The 18,637-nt window shown below is 46.2% G+C and overlaps 1 protein-coding gene and 1 pseudogene across 8 annotated transcripts in view; both read left to right on the top strand.

Annotated features, from left to right (window-relative positions):
- The window catches only part of RBFOX1 (RNA binding fox-1 homolog 1), a 2,487,135-nt gene that overhangs the window by 783,323 nt on the left and 1,685,175 nt on the right, over positions 1–18,637 (top strand). For 3 of the 7 annotated variants that reach the window (XM_050774302.1, XM_050774306.1, XM_050774303.1), the window contains exon 1: positions 7,410–8,325. The exons of the other annotated variants lie outside the window; for them this stretch is intronic. In XM_050774302.1, coding sequence (XP_050630259.1) covers positions 8,323–8,325 — 3 coding nt within the window. In that variant the 5' untranslated portion in view covers positions 7,410–8,322. Of the gene's footprint in view, positions 1–7,409; positions 8,326–18,637 lie in introns of those variants that run through there. 7 annotated transcript variants of the gene reach the window in all.
- Positions 1–18,637, top strand: part of LOC126944763 (uncharacterized) — a 465,255-nt pseudogene that overhangs the window by 91,367 nt on the left and 355,251 nt on the right. The gene's annotated exons all lie outside the window — the stretch shown is intronic.

Below are 18,637 nucleotides of genomic sequence, written 5' to 3'. Positions count from 1 at the left end.
TGCCTTGTAGGCTTCTCTGTAGTTAAAGGTCATGTCTCAGGCTTGGCATAGAGTATGTTCTCAAAAATATTTTTATTTTCCCTCGTCTGCACAAGTCCTAAATGGACATGTAATGACTTCTTACTGTTCCACCCAGCAGCAGTATGAAGCTTGCATGTGTCTCCCAATTTACCATCCATTAGTGAGTGAGCAAAGCTGGTGACCACTTTTTGCCAATGACCACCCACACTCAGGACTTGCACTTACTCTCCAAGTTAGAGAAAAGGAGGTTGTGATCAGTTCTGATTACCATGGACAGTGGTGATCTTGTCATCTTTGTTAGTTTGAGGTAATGTAGTGTTGGCTGGAACACTCAGCCCAATATGAAGCCTGAGAGGAGTGAACTACAGCATTCGTAAGGTGGCATCGCCCACACCATCTTGCATTTCTTCAAGATGACCCCGTTGTTTGGCTGTTCAGAGGAAGTCACCACTCACTTCCACAGAGTGGTTACCGTGTGCCAGGCACAACGGTGAGAAATTTCTCATGGATTCTGTCATTTAATTCTCCCGACAGTGCTGGGTGAGAAGAATCATCACTGAGCTGGATTTGGATCGTAAATTAATTGCTTACTAGCTTGGCGACTGTGAGCAAATGTCTTCATCTCTCTAGACCTCATCTGTAGAACGAGGATGGTAATCTGGTTTATAGTGTTGTTGTGAGGACTCAATGAGAATCTGAATGGAGGTATAGACCTAGTGCCTAGTGCATAGTAAGGCTGAATATATGCTCATTGCTATTTATATGTTACTATTAGTAGTTTTGTTACCACCATTACTATCACCATATTGGTAAGGATGCTTTCGACCAGTGATTCCCACCTGGGGGAGATTTTGCCCCTTGGGGAGCACATGGAAATATCTGTACACATTTGGAAGGAGTACTGGCACCTAATGGGCAGAAGCCAAGACTACAGCTAAACATCCCACAGTGCCCAGGGAGCCCCTCCACAGCAAAGGGTCATCTGGCTCAAAATGTCAGTAGTGCTAAGTTTGAAAAACCCTGCTATAGGCAATATGTCATCTTCAACAAGCTAATGCAAAAAGGGGATGTGTCATCTCATGGAACAGGGAATGCAGCGATATGGTAGTTTTGAAAGCCAGCTGATGTAGCAGCTTCACAATTTTCTGGATCTTACTGGTCCTTTATTCTTCCCTGCCCTGCCATCTTCAGTATTAGTTTGTCCTCAGGCTGGTGGCAAGGTACCTGCGGAGGGTCCATAGGTCACAATCCCATGAGAAAACATCGGGAGGTAAAGAAAAAATATATTTTCCTGTGGCCTTCACTTGGATAAAGGAAATGTTTTCTAAAAAGTAATAACAATATTCTCTTAGATCAGGTGACTTGGAACCTATGACAGTTCCTGAAGTAATCACTTACAAGGAGAATAGTTACCATATTTGGAGATGGGAATCTCTACTGCCCACTGTATTGATAGTAACTATTAATATGTTAATTATATCATCATCATCATAGTCATCATCGTTGTTGTCATTGTCCCCATTTTATGTGCAGGAAAGTGAATAGTGGTGTTTCTTAAACATCTTGTTTAGTTCACATTGTTATTAAGTAGTAGATATGGGATATGAACGTAAGCTGTCCTACTCATCAGCTCCATTCTCTTATTTCTAAAAGATGAATGATAGTATGTTTCATAAGGATATACTAAATAGCATATAAACTAGCCTGCCCTAAATCAAAGACACAGCTTAGTTTCTACTTATTATTGGCCAAGAAATCAGGAATTTTTACTTGAATCTGATGACACTCAAAATATTTGTTTCCAAAGTGTTCTTTATATAGGCAGGCTCCCATTTGGTGCCACAGATTACTGAACCTTCTTTTGTATTTTTGTTATTCTAAGACCAATTGATTAAGAATCTCCTGTCTCATGATCATGAATCATTGACATGATTCTAAGCCCGGCTACATGGAGATGAGTCCTAGTAAACAGAAAGACAAGCTGCATCATGATTTATGTCTCATAAACCCAGCTCTGACACAAAACAGACTTAAGTTTTGAGTCCCACTGTAACCACTAGCCAGCTCTGTGAGGTTGGGCAAGACACTGAATTTCCTCCTCCTTTTAAGCTTTGGTTTGCTCATCTATTTAAAAAGGAAATCATACTACTACTTTCACCTAGAGTTACACTGTGAGGACTAAATGAGATATACAATCAAAGAGATTACATAGTAAATATCACATGCTTGTTACTTTTATAACTGTTTTTGTTATCACCATGACCATAGCTTAAGGTGCTATTTTTGTTACCATTACTATTTTCTCCATCTTATTAAGGGGATGTAGGCAGGAGATGAAAAGGAATGAGCCCAAGTAGAAGAGGAAAAACTATCATGTTTACTATTTCAAAGACACTTTGAAACAGAGTGTGAAAGTTGGTGTCTTTTCAGAACAAAGAGAGCTCATCTCTGGACACTGGATAGCTCATTCTCAGTATTAAATGCCTTGGTTAATATCAAAACCCTGACCTACATGATAGATGGTGAGTTAGTTCAAGCAATCAATAACTATATATTGAGTGTCTGCCATGTGCCCAAGGACTGAGGGGGGAACAGAGAATATAAGGTGCAATCCAGTCCCCTGTGGTCCTCAGACTGTTTTAATTAGTTCATTAGTTGACTCAGACTGTGAGGAAGCCTTCAGGTAAGCCTGAAGACTGAGAACTTGAGGGCAAAGTAGGTCTTACATAATATTTAAATTGCACAAAACATTTTATTGAACCCAGAGTCATTTATGAATACATTTGAGTAACATATGAACTCTTCTGTGACTGCTATTGAAAGGTATACTTGAGAGGAAGAATAAAAGGATGCTTGGCTACTTGATTTTTTTTTTTTTTCTGAGACCAAGTCTCAATCTGTTACCCAGGTTGGAGTGCAGTGGTGTGGTTGCAGCTTACTGTAGCCTCAATCCCCCCACCTCAGCCTCCCATGTAGCTGAGACTACAGGTGCACACCACCACACCTGGCTAATATTTTAAATTTCTTGTAGAGATGGGGTTTCACTGTGTTTCCCAGGCTGGTCTCTAACTCCTAGGCTCAGGCAGTCTGCCCACTTCAGCCTCCCAGACTGATGGGATTACAGGTACAAGAAGAACCACTACCACTTGCCTTCTTAGATTTTTAGATATTAGATTTTTTAGCTTGCTTTTTTCATCCTTTTCCTATTCTGTATGATATATCACCAACAATCTCCTAAAAATCCTAGAGTACTGTGGAGTAATCTACAAATCTCTGGAATTCACTGGATGTTTACACTTTCTGGAAAAGTTCTTAAACAAAGATAAGATAATAATGGAGAAAATGGTCATTGAAACCTCAGTGAAGGCAGAGTGAAGGCCAGAGGATCGGCACTGGAAATCATTATGGTAATGGTGCATCTTGAAAAGCTAACTAGTCACTCTCCACTGCCTGTGGTAAAGCAAATACGCCTTACAAGTCATTTCAGAGTCTGCTTTGAGCCTTCCCTAGCCCACATCTTTAGTTCCAACTCCTACTGTCTTGGCTCTTCCACCACTGTCCAGCCCCTTGATTTCAACATGACTCTATTTATATTGAACTGATTTGCTGTTCCTAGAAGGAGCTATGCTGTTTTGCTTCAGGCACTTTCATAAGCTGTATTCTCCTTCAGGAATGTCCATCACCCAACTCTCTGGGGAATTCCTACTTATTTTCTCTGTGTAGACATGACATTCTCTAGAATGCTTTGCCTGACCTTCTGCCCTTCTGCCATATCTGGCTATAGGCTCCTATTCAGTATTGGCCAAATCTTTCAAGACAGGTGCAATCACTTATTTATGTGTTAGCATGTGCTATTGGACTACAAGCTTCTTGAGTGCAGAAACGGAGTCTAGGTTATATACTAAACGGTTTCCATGGGGGACTAGCCTCAAGAAGGATGCATGTTTGATGACTGAAACAAGAAAGGACTACATAAATGGATGAGCAGGTGGACTTCTCAATTCATTCCAAAGTGGTCAGCCCATTTAGACAGCAATCTACTGCAGTGCAGAGAAGGAAGGTTCGCCAGACATTTACTGAGCTTATTATGTGGCTGGTGCTGTGCATCAGGGAAGAAATCTTTGACATCAAGACCTTTTGGTGTAATAGAAGAGAACAACATTTACGGTAAGCGGAGACAGATGACAGGGTAGAGGTAAATGGAGGTGTTAGAGGAGTTCACAAGAAGACTTTATCTGTGTGTATGGGGGGCTGGGTAGGGAGATGAAGGATTGGCAGGGAGAAAGTGATAGTGAAATGGAGATCTAAAAACTAAACAGAAGCTATCCAGGAAAAGAGCGTATGTAAGAGTATTTCCTGGCTGGATGAACAACATATACAAAAGGTTGGATACATCAAGAGAATAGCCCTCCTGGGTCACAGAGTCAACTTAAAAAGTGCCAGGAGTGGCCGGGTGCGGTGGCTCAAGTCTGTAATCCCAGCACTTTGGGAGGCCGAGACGGGCGGATCACGAGGTCAGGAGATAGAGACCATCCTGGCGAACACGGTGAAACCCCATCTCTACTAAAAATATGAAAAAGAAAAAAAAAAAAAAAAAAAAAAATTAGCCGGGTGTGGTGGCGTGCGCCTGTGGTCCCAGCTACTCGGGAGGCTGAGGCAGGAGAATGGCGTGAACCCGGGAGGCGGAGCTTGCAGCGAGCCAAGACAGCACCACTGCAGTCCAGCCTGGGTGACAGAGTGAGACTCCGTCTCAAAAGAAAAGAAAAAAAGCCAGGAGCTGGTAAACCACATGGACAACTTTAGACCTTATCCTGGGGGATAATGAAGAGCTATGGGAAGATCCTAAGTTTGAAAGTAAGATGATGAAATTTACACTCTCAGCCAAGCAGGAGGCTACAAAGTCCTTGTTCTTTTTAAACCAGCTTTATGGAAGATGCCATTTTTGACATTTGCTTAGATCACAAATTGGGAAGTATTTTTCGTGTCCAGTAGGAGGAGCCAAAGTCTCCAGGTTCTTTCTAATCGTAGCAGGGCGATTCTTGGCCCTGGGTTGTCTTGGGAGCTGTCAACTTCAGCACCTGTCATTTACTTTCCAGTGGCTCAACATGGAGAAATGACAGGAAAAACTATACTTGGAATGTGAAAGGTCATTGTGAGAAAGAAACCAATACTTTCTAAATGAATAGCATAATGGCATGCCATATTGATCTTTACTCTAATTTTGTTTTAAATTGTAATGGATGCCTCCCACACTCATATTAAGTTTCTTAAGCCATGTAGCAATACAGGTACCAGTGAGTCATGCCTGACACTCATCACTAATCTATCTAAGCCTATTTCTACTCTACAATGAATAAATCAGAGCAGACTCAAGCTGACCTTGATTTTCAGACAGCTGAATATGTTTTATTTCATTTCCAATGGTAATATATATATATATGTATTAAAAAATAATCAAAGGGCCCAGCAATTACCCATTTTAATGAAACAACAGCTGATGTTACTGCCTTGAATGATTGCATTCATTTGTTCCTTTCTGGAATAAAAAATGTAGGAGAATAGAGAAACAATTCCTGTTGGTGAATTTGCACAAAACATTATATTTCAACAGAATTTCCCATTAACTGCCATTTATTTCTTCTCTCATTATTGATAATTTGCTTTTAAATTGAGAATACCTCTTTTACAACCCATCTCATCTCCCTGCACGGCTAGACAATTACATTTAAATTCGGTGGTTTTCCCATTGTAAACAGTTTCTGGGGGAAATGATTATGATGTTACCAACCCCGATTTATGGTTTCATTTTGCTATCACTGAAGGATGAGACAAGTATAAAGAAAAAAAACTTGCTTACATACAAATATATTATTATCAAAGAGAGTCCTAAGGAAACGTATGGTAAAAACCAACCCAAATTGCAAAATCGCTGGGGCCAATGATAAAGATGTCTTTTTGGGTTTTGCAAACTTACTTTTTCAAATGGTGATCAAATATTGCATGCTTTAAAAAGTAATCCAATTATAGGCAGAAGTTCCCTTTCTTTTATTCTGAGGTTGAAAGAAACCCCAGCCCGATAGGATTGCAAGAGGAACCCCTAATGAATCTGCTCCTTAATGGGCGCTAGGAAATACACGTACATCTTGTACAAAGGAATGCACATCACATGGTCCCCCTCTTTTGGAAAGCTTACAGCATTTCTTAGAAAAGGATCCATGGTGTAAGTGCAAACGCAATCACATCACAGGACGGGAAAATGAACAGGAGCCTCAGATCAAGTGCTCAAGGCTGGAATCTGGCCTTGTCCAATCCCATCTGCCCTTCAGAAGGCAGGGTGGTGCCACATAAAATTAGGTAGACTGCCTGGGGAATCCTGGTTCCTTGCCAGCTATGTGACCTTGAACAAATTACAACTCACTGAACCTCAGACTGACTTTATTGTACAACAAAATCCCCTGGAATAGTTGTGGAAAAAAGAGGAAGGGAGGGAGGGAGGAAGGAAGGAAGGAAGGAAGGAAGGAAGGAAGGAAGGAAGGAAGGAAGGAAGGAAGGAAGGGAGGAAGGGAGGAAAGAAGGAAGGAAGAAAGGGAGGAAGGGAAGAAGAAAGGGAGGGAGGGAAAGGAAAAGGTGGGGGAAAGAGCAGAGTTTCTCACTCAAGTCCAGAGTGGGACCCAGAAAGGGAGAAATATTGCCTTAATCTCTCTAAGCATCTGTGGAATGGATAAACCTCCAGTATCTACTTCCAGTTGTTGAAAAGACTCTGTGTAAAGTGCTTAAAACAGCATCTGGTGGAAAGTAAATGCTTATTAAGTGCTAGTGTGTATTAAGCCGTCGTGGGCTTCTGGCTGTAAGGCATCGGCTAGGAGGGCAATCCCTAGACCCCTTCAGCGTCCACTGCAGGAGTAGGTGGCCAGGAAGGGGGCAGGACAGGAGAAGCCCAGCTGTGAGGGGTGAGGCGTCCCAGGCCAGCCACATCCACCCCAGCCCTGCATCGCATCGCAGCCTGAATAACTTTTTGCATCTTGGATAGGGCTCAATCTCTGCCTGGCCGCGAGATTTGAAGACTTGCCAAAAAACTTCCTCAGAGAAGAAATGGACTGGGGCAAGAAGCTGCCTCCATTTAGCGTCTCTCGGGAGGATTCGTCTACTTTGACTGGGGTCGGGAGGAGGGCGCTAGTGCTCAATGAGTGAGCCCACCTGGGGACCACCAGGACGAGGACGGGCGCAGGTGAAAGTCCTGGGCTCATTGACCCAGCATCCAACTTTCACCCTCTTTCCCCTTTAGGCCAGGAGACCAAGGCACCGGGTCGCGTGTCCGCCGCCGCCCGCTGGAATCCAGGGCTGCACGCGTGACCGCGGCGGCGGCGGCGGCGGCGCTGGCGAGGGGAAGGGGGAGGGGGCGCTCCCTCGCGCACCGGATTATTTTTGGCTCCGCAGCCGGGGCTGCTCGCTGCTTGTCGCGCGCTCACACACAGACACACACGCACACACACACATGCACATATTTTCTCGCGCTCTCTCCCGCTCTCCTTTGTTTATTTTCTAATCTATATTTTTGTTGGAAGATTTCCTCTCTATTCTCTCCCGCCCGCCTGCAAGCGCTCTTGCTGGCCGTCTGGGTGCACCCATCGCTCCCTCGAACACCCCAGCCCCCTTCCCGGTCTCCCGAGCGCAGGGTTTGAAGGTCACCTCCTTTCCAGTCCCCGTGCGAGCCGCGCTGCCTCCGCCTCCTCCAGCCGGAGCCGGTGGGACTGGCTGGGCTGCCCTGAAGTGGTTCTCCAAGCAGCGCAGCGGGTGGCGGGCGGCGGACGGCGGACGGAGCACGGAGCCCAGAGGCCGCGTCGGGTGGGGAAACCCGAACTCGCGGAGGGGAATCCCTCCCCCTTCGCCCCAGCCCCTCAGCAGCACCCGCGGTGGGGCGGGGGCGCTCTGCCAGCCCCGGGAACAGCAGAGGCGGCGGCACTGGCTGGACCCACGCGCGCGCCTCCGGGGCTGAAGAAGGAAGGAGTGAGCCGAGCCGAACACCCCGCATCTGGAGGGGACAGCCAGCCGCGGGCCCCGCCCCGGCGTCCGGAGCAGGAGAACTCCGAGCCTCTTGCCCAGGCAGAGAGAGCAGGAGCGGACCGCGCGCCGGGGATTGAGAGTCCTTGCGCTCCAGACCCCCACCCAGTGGCCGCCAGGGTCCCCGCCTGTCCGGACCCTCGCCGCGCCCAGGCAGGCGCGCCAGGGCGGGGCTGACCTGCCCGCGAAGTTGCGGACAGTGCGTGAGAAGCCAGCACCCCCTTCCGCCGCCTCCAGCTTATGGTGAGTGTGGCTGGGGGTGCAGAGAGCGCACGGGAATTCGGGGGTCTGGGGCCGAGAACGCGACCGCAGCCGGGCTCGCCGGGAGTTCTAGGTAAGTCCAGGCAGAGTCATCGCCTCTGCACCCAACCCTGACATGGTCCAGAGGGTCCCACGGAGGGAAGCGCTAGGTCCCCGATAACTGGCCTCCTCCTAGCGCCAGTCTGGGCGCTCTGGACGGGAACTTTTTAAGGGTGTGTGGAAAGATCTCGAGGCGTGTCCCTCCCCCGCCCCCAGGGAGCCGAGACCCTGAGCCCCCTCGTGCGTCGCTTCCAGAAGCGCGTCCTTCCTCGCCCCAGAGCGCCCCTCCGAAGCATTCAGGCTACCTCGTCCGTCCTCCTGGGAGCGAGTCCTAGGTGCCGGGAGCAGCAGGAGCCTGCCTGCGCACTTTGATTAGTCTCCCTGGCCGGCTGCAAGCATGCACTCAGCGCGCCCCCAGGCCGATGCCCCCGCCGGCAGGGTGTGCAGAAGGAGGCTTCTCAGTGACCCGGGAAGGCGTTTAGGTGCCCTGAACCCCTTGTGGGAGGAGGGGAAGAGGAGGTTCGCTTATCTGGAGAGAGCGCCGCTGTGTTTACTGGCACTGGGATCAATGCCCCGCGGTGCCACCTCGACCCCAGGGGAGGGGGCCAGCCGGGAAACCTGCGAATGGGAAACTCCTGCTGTGCCCCTGGTTCCTGGGAGCCTTAGAGAACCTTCACCCCAGAGAAGGAAACCCAGGGGAAGCAGATGTCAGCCCTGCGTTGTAGTGCAGGCCAGGGGGTCTTGTCAGCTCCAATCAACCAATTGTCCAGCGATGGAGGCGAGGGCGGGGCTAGTGGGGCGCCGCTCCCATCTCCCCACCGCCCAGGAGGCCACTTGGCTGTGAGCTCCTGGAGCCTCGCTGGCGCCAGCTTCGGGGACCAGGTGTCACGCGGAGCCCAGAAGCTGTCCACTCAGGAAGGGAGGGGAAGACCCCGTTCTAACCTTGTCCTGGAGCCCCCAACTCCATTCCTTGCTTCTAGGGAGTGTCGGGGAGGGGGCGGGGGGAGCTCATTGCTCCTGTGTGGGTCAGAACTGGGGTGCACCTGCTGGCCCCGGAATATCTGGGGTGCGGCTACTGAAGAGCTTGGAAATCCTGGTCAGGCAGTCTGGGCAATTGGCACCCCAAAGGCAGGTCTTTTCAGTTGAACTTGAAAAAAAGTGGGGGACGTGTAGCTTTGTTTGAGTTGAAACATCATGTCTCCTAACTTGGGTTTTCCTTTATTAGAATAATGACTGTTTATTTTTGTTTTTAAATAACTCCATTGTGCAGAGAGGCCTGGCCTTGACCGCAGAAGTTTAGGACATGCCTCAGCCTGCGATCCCTTCCCTGTCCCCTGTCCTAGTTCATATCCCCTCCATTTATCATTTATCTTTGTTACAAAAGAGAAAAAAAAAAAAGATGAGAGGGCCTGGATTCTTTCAATTTTTAAGTGACCACAGAGGCCCTGGCTGGAGCTACTGGCAGATTTATTTTTAGCCAAGATCTTTTATGTTCAGAAGCGAAGGACCTGGGGCCTATGAAGGGTAAAGGTGGTGCTGGCAGTAGTTGTGCTGGTAAAAAGTGGGGCTGACTCAAAACCTGTGTCCTCTTTGAGCTCATCAGGGAGGCCCTCCGTTTGGAAGAATCCCCTGGGCTTTCCTTAAGTTAGCTTATGGTTGCCTCGGGCTAGGAAGAAAGGTCATCATTCCTTGCAGTAGTGAAAGTGACACCTTATGGGTCCAGAGAGTGGAGATTTGTGGCCCAGAAGAGCACAGGGCTTCTGGCTCAGTTATCTGCCAGCTGTGTGACCTTGGGCAAGTTACTTTACCTCTCTGAGCTTCTGGTTGTCACCTGTAAAATCAGAGTTTCAGTCGTAGTTCTGTCCTCAGAGGGTATGGGGGGTAAATTACATAAAGCACTAGACATTTAGAACAGGGTTTTGCACATGGTAAGTGACTGAATTATATGAGTTTTCTTTCTTTATTCTTTCAAGTAGATTGCTCTAATTTTTGAGCCTTGTAACACCAAGTGGGATAGGAAAGGCAGGTGGCTTGCCTTACACACATGCATTTTCTTTTCAATAAGCAAGAGAAGCCTCAAGTCTCCCATTCTGCTCACTGCATGTTCCAAGGAGGATCGTGGACAAGCTGTCCACCCACTGGCCAAGACATAGGTTGGTGGCATTTGACTTGCTGTCTCAACAAGCACCTGAAATTAAGTTTTTGCAGCAGTTGTGCGTTTCTTCTGACCCACTGGAAGACCTTCATCTCCTTGGCCACCTGGGATGGAAGTATTGCCTTAGCGAATCTGTTTTTTTTTTTTTTTAATTAGAACATCATTTTTTAAAGACATAGAATATTTTGAAAACACAAGAATTGAAGAATATTAGAAGTGGCTTTATCATTCATCCTGGGATTCACACATTGCAATTCTTGTGTTTAGATATAAAATTTTGTGGCCAGGTACAGTGGCTCACGCCTGTAATCCCATCACTCTGGGAGGCTGAGGTGGGCAACTTGCTTGAGTCCAGGAGTTCAAGACCAGCCTGGACAACTTAGCAAAACCCTGTCTGTACTAAAAATACGAACAATTAGGTGGGTGTGGTGGTGCACACCTGTAATCCCAGCTACCCTGGAGGCTGAGGTGAGAGAATCACCTGAGCCTGGGAAGGTTGAGGCTGTAGTGAGCCGATATCACACCACTGCACTCCGGTCTGGGTGACCAGAATGAGACCCTGCCTCAAAAAAAAAAAAAAAAAAAAAAAAAAAGTTGTGATAGTATTTAAACAATTTGTGATAACTTTTAATTGTATAAACATAGAAACATCTGTGGCACACGTTTGCCCATAAACAAACTGAATGCACAAATACCTTGATCCAGATTTTTAGAAAGAATTTCAGTTTTGTTGTGGCAAGAACACAACATGGGCTATAGCCTATGAAAAGATTTTTGAGTGTATCATACATGGTTGTTTTACGGATAGTGTTGTATAGGAGATCTTCAGGAGTTATTTACCTTTACTGCACGAGGGACTCGGGGATCCAAAATCGTCATACTCATAGAAGCAGAGAGTAGAAGGTTGTGGCCAGGGTCTCGGGGGCCAGGGAAATGAGGATTTGCTGATCTAATCAACAGGTATAAAGTTTCAGTAATGTTGTAATAAATCTTGCTGTCTGTAGAACATGCAGTTTTTTACATCACCCTGAAGGTACAGAGTTTTCCGCTCAGAGATGAAGCCGAAACATGGGTCTGAGTGGGTTTCTCTTCCTGGAATTGACCCACTCTGCCCTATTTTTCTCTTCATCATAATTGAAGCTATTTTTTTTTTTTTTTACCTCCTCCTCTAAGGTTTGAGCACAGGTCTTCTAGACATCCTCATGTCTCTGATGATTTTAGAAAAAAAAAAAAAAAATAAGCTTAGTCCTTTTAGCTTGAACCATCCCGAGCTATTATATTTTATCAAAGTCCTTTCTGTTAGTATATATTTTTTGTATCCAGAAAATTGGGTCTGCCCTGTATAGGAATCTGACATTTCACCTTTCCAAAAATTAGACCATTTTGTTTGCATCCTTTAAGCTGATGTGTGTGGAGTAATGAACACATTCCAAGAGGGAAATCGTATTTGACACAGAAAATACTTTGGAGACACAGCAATTTCCCAGTGGCGTGTAAGGAGACTATTGAAATCCTAGCACATTTGCTCTGAAGGACAGAGGGCAGCTCGTCCTGCCTTTGCCACCCAGCATGGGAGTTACACAGTAAGCAGCATCCACAGATTAATACTGGCTGACTTTCCTAAACTCATCCCTTAATCCGTCGCTTTCACATTCATCCACAGCATTGTGCCGGAGACCTCAAACTCCGAGGCGATGTTTTTAAAGACACCACGAGACTCTTCCTAAAGTCTGCCTCCATTATTTAAAATACTGCCTCGAGGCACACGTATAAATATTAAAACTTTAATTAAAGAATCAATCAGTGATGGAGCTTCAAAACAAGGGGATCCAACATTTGGAGATGATGTCAACTGTGAACACAGTTAGACTCAGTCACAGGACTAGGGGTTCTTATGAAAAGTGACGCGTGGAGTTATATACACAGGGAACTGTCCTCATTTTTTGAATCTGCAGTCACTCTGAGCACTGTCACTCATTACCACTGGTTTGTCATTGGTCGCTAGTCAAAGAGACGTGGGTGACCGTGGCCTGCTACTACAGAAGAGTGTGTTGTCTTTGGGGAAGGAGTGGCTAACACAATAAATATTTATTTGGAACGTATCACATGTTAGAGCCTGTGCTTGGTGAATAAGGCAGATGAGAACTTTGCTTTCTTGGAGCTTATATTGTCATAGGGGAAACCACATCATAAGCAAGACGTTGAAATATATTTTCAGAAGGATAATGACAAGGGTTCCAAAAATTATAATGTGGTAGTGACTTGGGGGGGGGACATTCCAGAAAGGAGAGATTTGACCTGAGAACTACGTGAAAAGAAGTAGCTGATCTTTATGGATCCATACATGTATCCAATGAGTATTCTACTCATCTCCACTTTCTTTTTTTTTGAAACAGAGTCTCACCTTGTCTCCCAGGCTGTAGTGCAGTGGCGCGATCTCGGCTCACTGCAACCTCCGCCTCCTGGGTACAAGTGATGATCTTGCCTCAGCCTCCTGAGTAGCTGGGATTTCAGGTGTGCACTGCCACACCTGGCTAGTGTTTGTATTTTTAGTGGGGATGGAGTTTCCCCATGACTGGTCTTGAACTCCTGACCTCAAGTGATCCACCCGCCTCCTTGACCTCCCAAAGTGCTAGGATTATAGGTGTGAGCCACCACGCCCAGCCTCATTCACCCCTACTTTCTATGAATTCCTGAGTGTTCATCAAGCACCCACTGTGTGCCAAGCACTACTGAAAGCTCTTCAAGTGCAGAGTGATCAATACATGCAGACACCTTGTCCTGACAGAATTCCATTCTAGGATGGTTGTCTTCATGGAGAGCGTTTCAGAGAAGGGGACCAGCAAGCTCAAAGATCCAGAGGCGGGAACAATAACAAAATCATACACTTGAAGGTTGGTCCTATAGGCCCTTGAGGCCTGGGAAGGGAGCCTGGCTATTATTCTAATGGGAAACCATTGGGGGATTTTATGCGGAGAGATACCAAGATATATTTATGCCTTAAATGTTATGGGAAAATTGTCAGGTGTTTTTGAGATGAGTAAGTAAACAAGCATGCCTTCCTGGCCAGCCAGCTCTTTTATTTTTTCCCCCAAGTTTCAATTCATTTCTATAAGCAAATTTGGTCTGTGGACTCAGTGACATCTGAAAAGGTAAGCCCTGCAACATCTGATAAATCAAACTCGATTCCCTACCACCTCCTGCTTTTTAGGGCTTAGACCGAAATCTTTCATTCAAGAAGAGGGATTAGTTGATAGGGAAAAAGAACCTCATTTTCCAGTAACGTTCTTTGTGTGAGGGTGGAAGACCCTGGGAGGATACATCTGTATACATTAGCCTACTTAGCTTTCCTTTCTCTGGGACGCAACATCATGTGTGCGTGTGTGCATGCGTGAGCAGCCGCACCCGCCCACCGCACCTTCCCCCTCCCCCTCCCCCCACCCCCCCCCCCCACCCTCCCTCCACCCTCCCCCCCCACCCTCCCCCCATCACAGCCTCCCCCCTCCACCACATCCTTTTGATGGCTTGGCTGACATCTCTCCTGGGAGTACCCTGAGAACAGTTGCACACAGATGCCCTTTATTGATCATCTGTCTGGGTAGGTTCCCTTTCAGGTTATGGCCACAGATTCTCCCATTGGTGGGTGTGGGCCAGGGTAATGACAGATATTGACAGTGCAAAGTGGGTTGCTTATGGAGAGCTCTAAGTGCAGCTGACATTGTCCATCTTCAGAGGCTGCTCTGCCCTTGGAAGGTGGAGGTGCAATTTGATGGAGGGTTTGGACAACTGGACCATCCAGGTTTCCTCCCATATTGACTGTCTCTTTATCCACAATACTGAAACTCCATTATTGCCTATTATATGTGCCATGGACATCGTAATAAGTGTACATGGATTGAACTCTTCCTACATAGCACAAGCTGAGCCAAATACTCTACCTTCATGGCTGTGTATTGTGCTCTGTGTTTCTGGCGTGTGATCGCCTCCCCCACCCTCCCAGCAGTTCACCTTGTTCACTTCCTACTCATTCCTCAGGTTACAGCTCAAAAGCCCCAGGCTTAGAGAAACTGTCCCTGTTTCCCTGTGTGGATTCTCCTTTTTTTTACAGCCATCCCAGGGGCATCTTATATTTTATTGAGTGACTCTGTTTTATCCTTTTGCTCTTACTCTGGTGCACCATCAACTGCAGGTGGGCCATGCATGCACCTGTTTGGACATCCCTGTCCCCTTAGCATCTAATGTGGTGCAAGGTACAGAGCAGAAGCCCCACATGGAAATAATGAATTATTCCACTTGAAGCTTCTTGCACACTTTGAGGTTGGTGCTTTTCAGATCCCTATTTTGCACATAGAGAGTGAGGTGTAGGCAGGCGTTAAGCAGTTTGTCCAAGGGCACAACAGCAGGTAAGAGGCACTTCCAGGATTTTGAACCTGACAGTCTGAGTCCACAGCCCCCGATGCTCATCACTGTGCACATGGCCCCTTTTGCTGCCTTTGTAAGACACAAGGGAGGGTGGGAGGCAGTGTGTGCATTGGTTAGGGAGCTCTTGCTGCATAGGTTGAGTTGTTCTGAGAAGTGATGCTGAGCCCATTAGAGCCACAAAAGGAAAACAAGGCACTTGTTTCTATTTATTGCAATATTACTTTATCGTTGTATAAGAGCCTCGCTGGATTTCTGCACTGGTGCAATCTGGCTCTTGTCTTGTTGTTTGTCTCCTTGGAGCCCCAAGACCTTGGGCTGCCCAGGGCATCTCTGGCCTCTTTCTCTAGGCTCAGGCTCTGAGCATGATTTTGGGGGAGGGGTTGGACCACCTGCCTGGCTACAGGCAGTCCTTGGGCATCATGCAGTCACAGCTGGAGCTGCTCTGATAGCCACTCAAAATGTGGTGTGCAAACCACTGCTCACTCCATCTAATCACCGTCTTCTGAATCAGCTTCCCTCTTCATTTCTTCTGAGAACAAAATTAGATCTTTGCCAGCATAATAGATGAACTTGTGCAATCACCTTGTTCATTGCTAGTTCTGCATTTCCCCAAGACGTTGATGTCTCCTTTCTGTGAATTTTCGAATATAAAATGTCAGAGATGAGGGTGAGGACTTGAGGTTTTCAAAATTGTCTTCTTTGTACCATGGTTGGGACCCTAATAGCTATAACACTTACTGGAAGCTCCTTCTGTGCTAGGGCTTCCTGTGCATCGTTTCATTAACTCTTCATGGCAAACCCTTTATTATACCCACTTGACAGATGAAGGAACTGAGGCCCAGTGACTAAGTGGCAAATCGAGATTGCAGACTCAAACAGTTCTCTCCCCTGCTGTGTGCGGAGAGGACATGCTTGGGATGCAGGGAATAGCAGAGGCACCATGATAAGGTACGAGGAAGGAGGCAGTGCAGGTATTTCACTGAGATTTCAGAATCAGTGTGTCTGGCTTGAGATCCCAGCTCCATCGCTTTCTAGCTCCATAACCTTTCACTTTCTTCAATTTTTCTGAACCTCAGTCTATGCCTACAAATGGAGATAATAATTATCACAACACTGTACAGTCCGTCTGAGGATTAATCAGCCTCGTAAATTATCTTAGCAAAGTGCCTGGCACCTAGTGTGTATTTAGTGCAAGTGGGAGTCATGCGGCTGACTGTGAAAATCATGACAATTACTATTATCCCTTGATAATAATGATAGCATTATTAACCTTGTTTTTGTTGCTAGAATTTCACAATCCCTTTGGGCAGCAAATTGGTCCCAGAATGCGCTTCCTACATTTTCCTCTTGACTGTAACTGAGGTGACAAATTGAGAGTGAACGGGGAAGAACTCAGCATAGCTGCAAATGTACGGTTGAGATCGTTGACAGACTTGAGGCCCTGTGTGGAGTTCCGCCTGCAGAGGATGCTGACAGCAGCCATATGCACGGGCTCTGATTGATTGGCAGAGAGAAACACTAATTTATTAGACTCGTTATGAAAAGTGACGGAGCAGGGGATTGAGAGGGCTGATTCAGCATCAGTAGCCCTGGTCAGATCCCAGGGGTGTTGGCTTGGTGTCTGTTTCCCTTGGGACCAGCCCCCTGCCTTGATTCTGGGTCACTGCCTGTGTTCTCGAGTGAGTCTCTTAAAGATGTCCATGGCATGGCTTACTGTTACCACATTGTAAATATCATACCTATTTCTTCAGCATCCTTAGAAAGCTGAGTCCAGTTCAGGTTGCTGTTGATTGCAAAGGCCGGTAAGAGCAGGGAGGGAGTGTGTGCATGCAGAAATTCCCCAATGGAGGAAAAATAGTCCTTTTCACAGGTTAGAGAAAGTGCAGGAGTTTCCTTGGGGGAGAATTAAGGGCATGGCTGATACCTCTCTTTAAGAACATAATGGCCGGGCATGGTGGCTCCTGCCTGCAATCCCAGCAGTTTGGGAGGCTGAGGCAGGAAGATTGCTTGAGCCAGAAGTTCGAGACCAGCCTAGGCAACATAATGAGACCCTGTCTCTATTTTAAAAAATACATATCTGGGTGTGGTAGCTCATGCCTGTAGTCCCAGCTACTCAGGAGGCTGGGACAGGAGAATTGCTTGGCTCTGGGAGTTTAAGGCTGCTATGAGCTGTAATTGTGCCACTGCACTCCAGCCTTGGCAACAGAGCAAGACCCTGTCTGTTAAAAAAAAAAAAAAAAAAGAACATGAGACTCTTTGTAGAAGGATTTCTCATTTCTGATTGGGAGAGGTTGTTCAGTCTGAATTACAGCAGGTAGGATGCTGGTTAAATAAGAAGTGTCTTGACTTCAAGGTGATGAGGCACTGAATGGGGCTATTTTGGCGTCAGAAAAGCTTTGAGAAGATTGAATTCCCTGACTCGAAGGTGTGAAAGGACAAAGTCATGGCAGCCAGGTACACCTAACTTGTGGATCCAGATTCTGCCACTTCCTGTCTGTGTGACCTTGGGCCAGTTACTGCACCTCTCTGGGCCTCCATTTACTTGTCTGTTAAAAGGCAAATGATTATCCAGGATGGCTACCTGGGAGTGAGTTAAGTCAAGCAGCAATCACACAGACTTCTGAGCTAGTCACTTCTTATTTTTTTTTTACCTTGTGATATTCAGACAATAGCCTCTCACTCCATGACTCTTTGATACAAAAGTTTACCTAGTTTGTGTGCTGTGGTTTGTGAAAAGATATTTTGTTTCTTAGTGAATTTCATTCATTTTGCTCATGAAACTTTATTGGTTTTGTCTGTGTAAACTTAAAATAATCTTCAAAAGTGCATACCAAGGACAAGGAACCATCCACCCCTTTCTATAAACTTATTTCTACTGAATTGTGCTTCGCTGGTGTCAGTTTATAATGAGAAATGGTATAAGAAAGCCAATTAGCCCCAAATTTTAAAAACTAGACATTATATATGCATACAGAAAAACGATAGGCCATTTAAAGTTTAAGAATTGTTACAGTTGAATCTAGCGTTAGAGAGAAAAGAAACATGTTATTGAGTATAGGTGAGGGTAAGAACCAAGATCTTCTTGGTAAGAAACAAGAACGACAAGCAAGCTATGAAGAATTCAATTCTTGAATCTTATTTGCTATTATTATTATTAGTAGTAGTAGTAGCAGTAGTATTTGAGACAGTCTCATTCTGTTGCCCAGGTTGGAGTGCAGCGGTGCAATCATGGCTCACTTCAACCTCTGCCTCCTGGACTCAAGTGATCCCGCCTCAACCTCTTGAGCAGCCAGGACCACAGGCATGTGCCACCATGCCTGGCTAATTTTTGTGTTTTTAAGTTTTTGTGTTTTTTTGTAGAGATGTGGTTTCACCATATTGCCCAGGCTGGTCTTGAACTTCTGGGCTCAAGCAATGTTCCCTTATAAAAAGCTGGGATTACAGGCATGAGCCACCATGTCCAGCCCTATGTTGATATTTTTGAGGATTCTGTTGGCTCTTACTGTGTTAGCTTCGGTTTCAGGATCAGAAAGAGTTTGTCCTTTCTTCAGGTTCTGATTGGTCTTTATGTACCAGACACTTCTAAGTGGAATATGGGTTTGTGTTCCCTTTTCACAAAGCCTGCCAGGAAGCTCAGAGCAGATTTTACAGTTCAATCACAGCAGTCAATAGAATTCG

Source organism: Macaca thibetana, chromosome 20 (genome assembly GCF_024542745.1).
Source record: "Macaca thibetana thibetana isolate TM-01 chromosome 20, ASM2454274v1, whole genome shotgun sequence".
Classification (NCBI taxonomy): Eukaryota; Metazoa; Chordata; class Mammalia; order Primates; family Cercopithecidae; genus Macaca; species Macaca thibetana.
The sequence above is the reverse complement of the archived record's forward strand: the minus strand, read 5'-3'. Positions and strand labels throughout refer to the sequence as shown.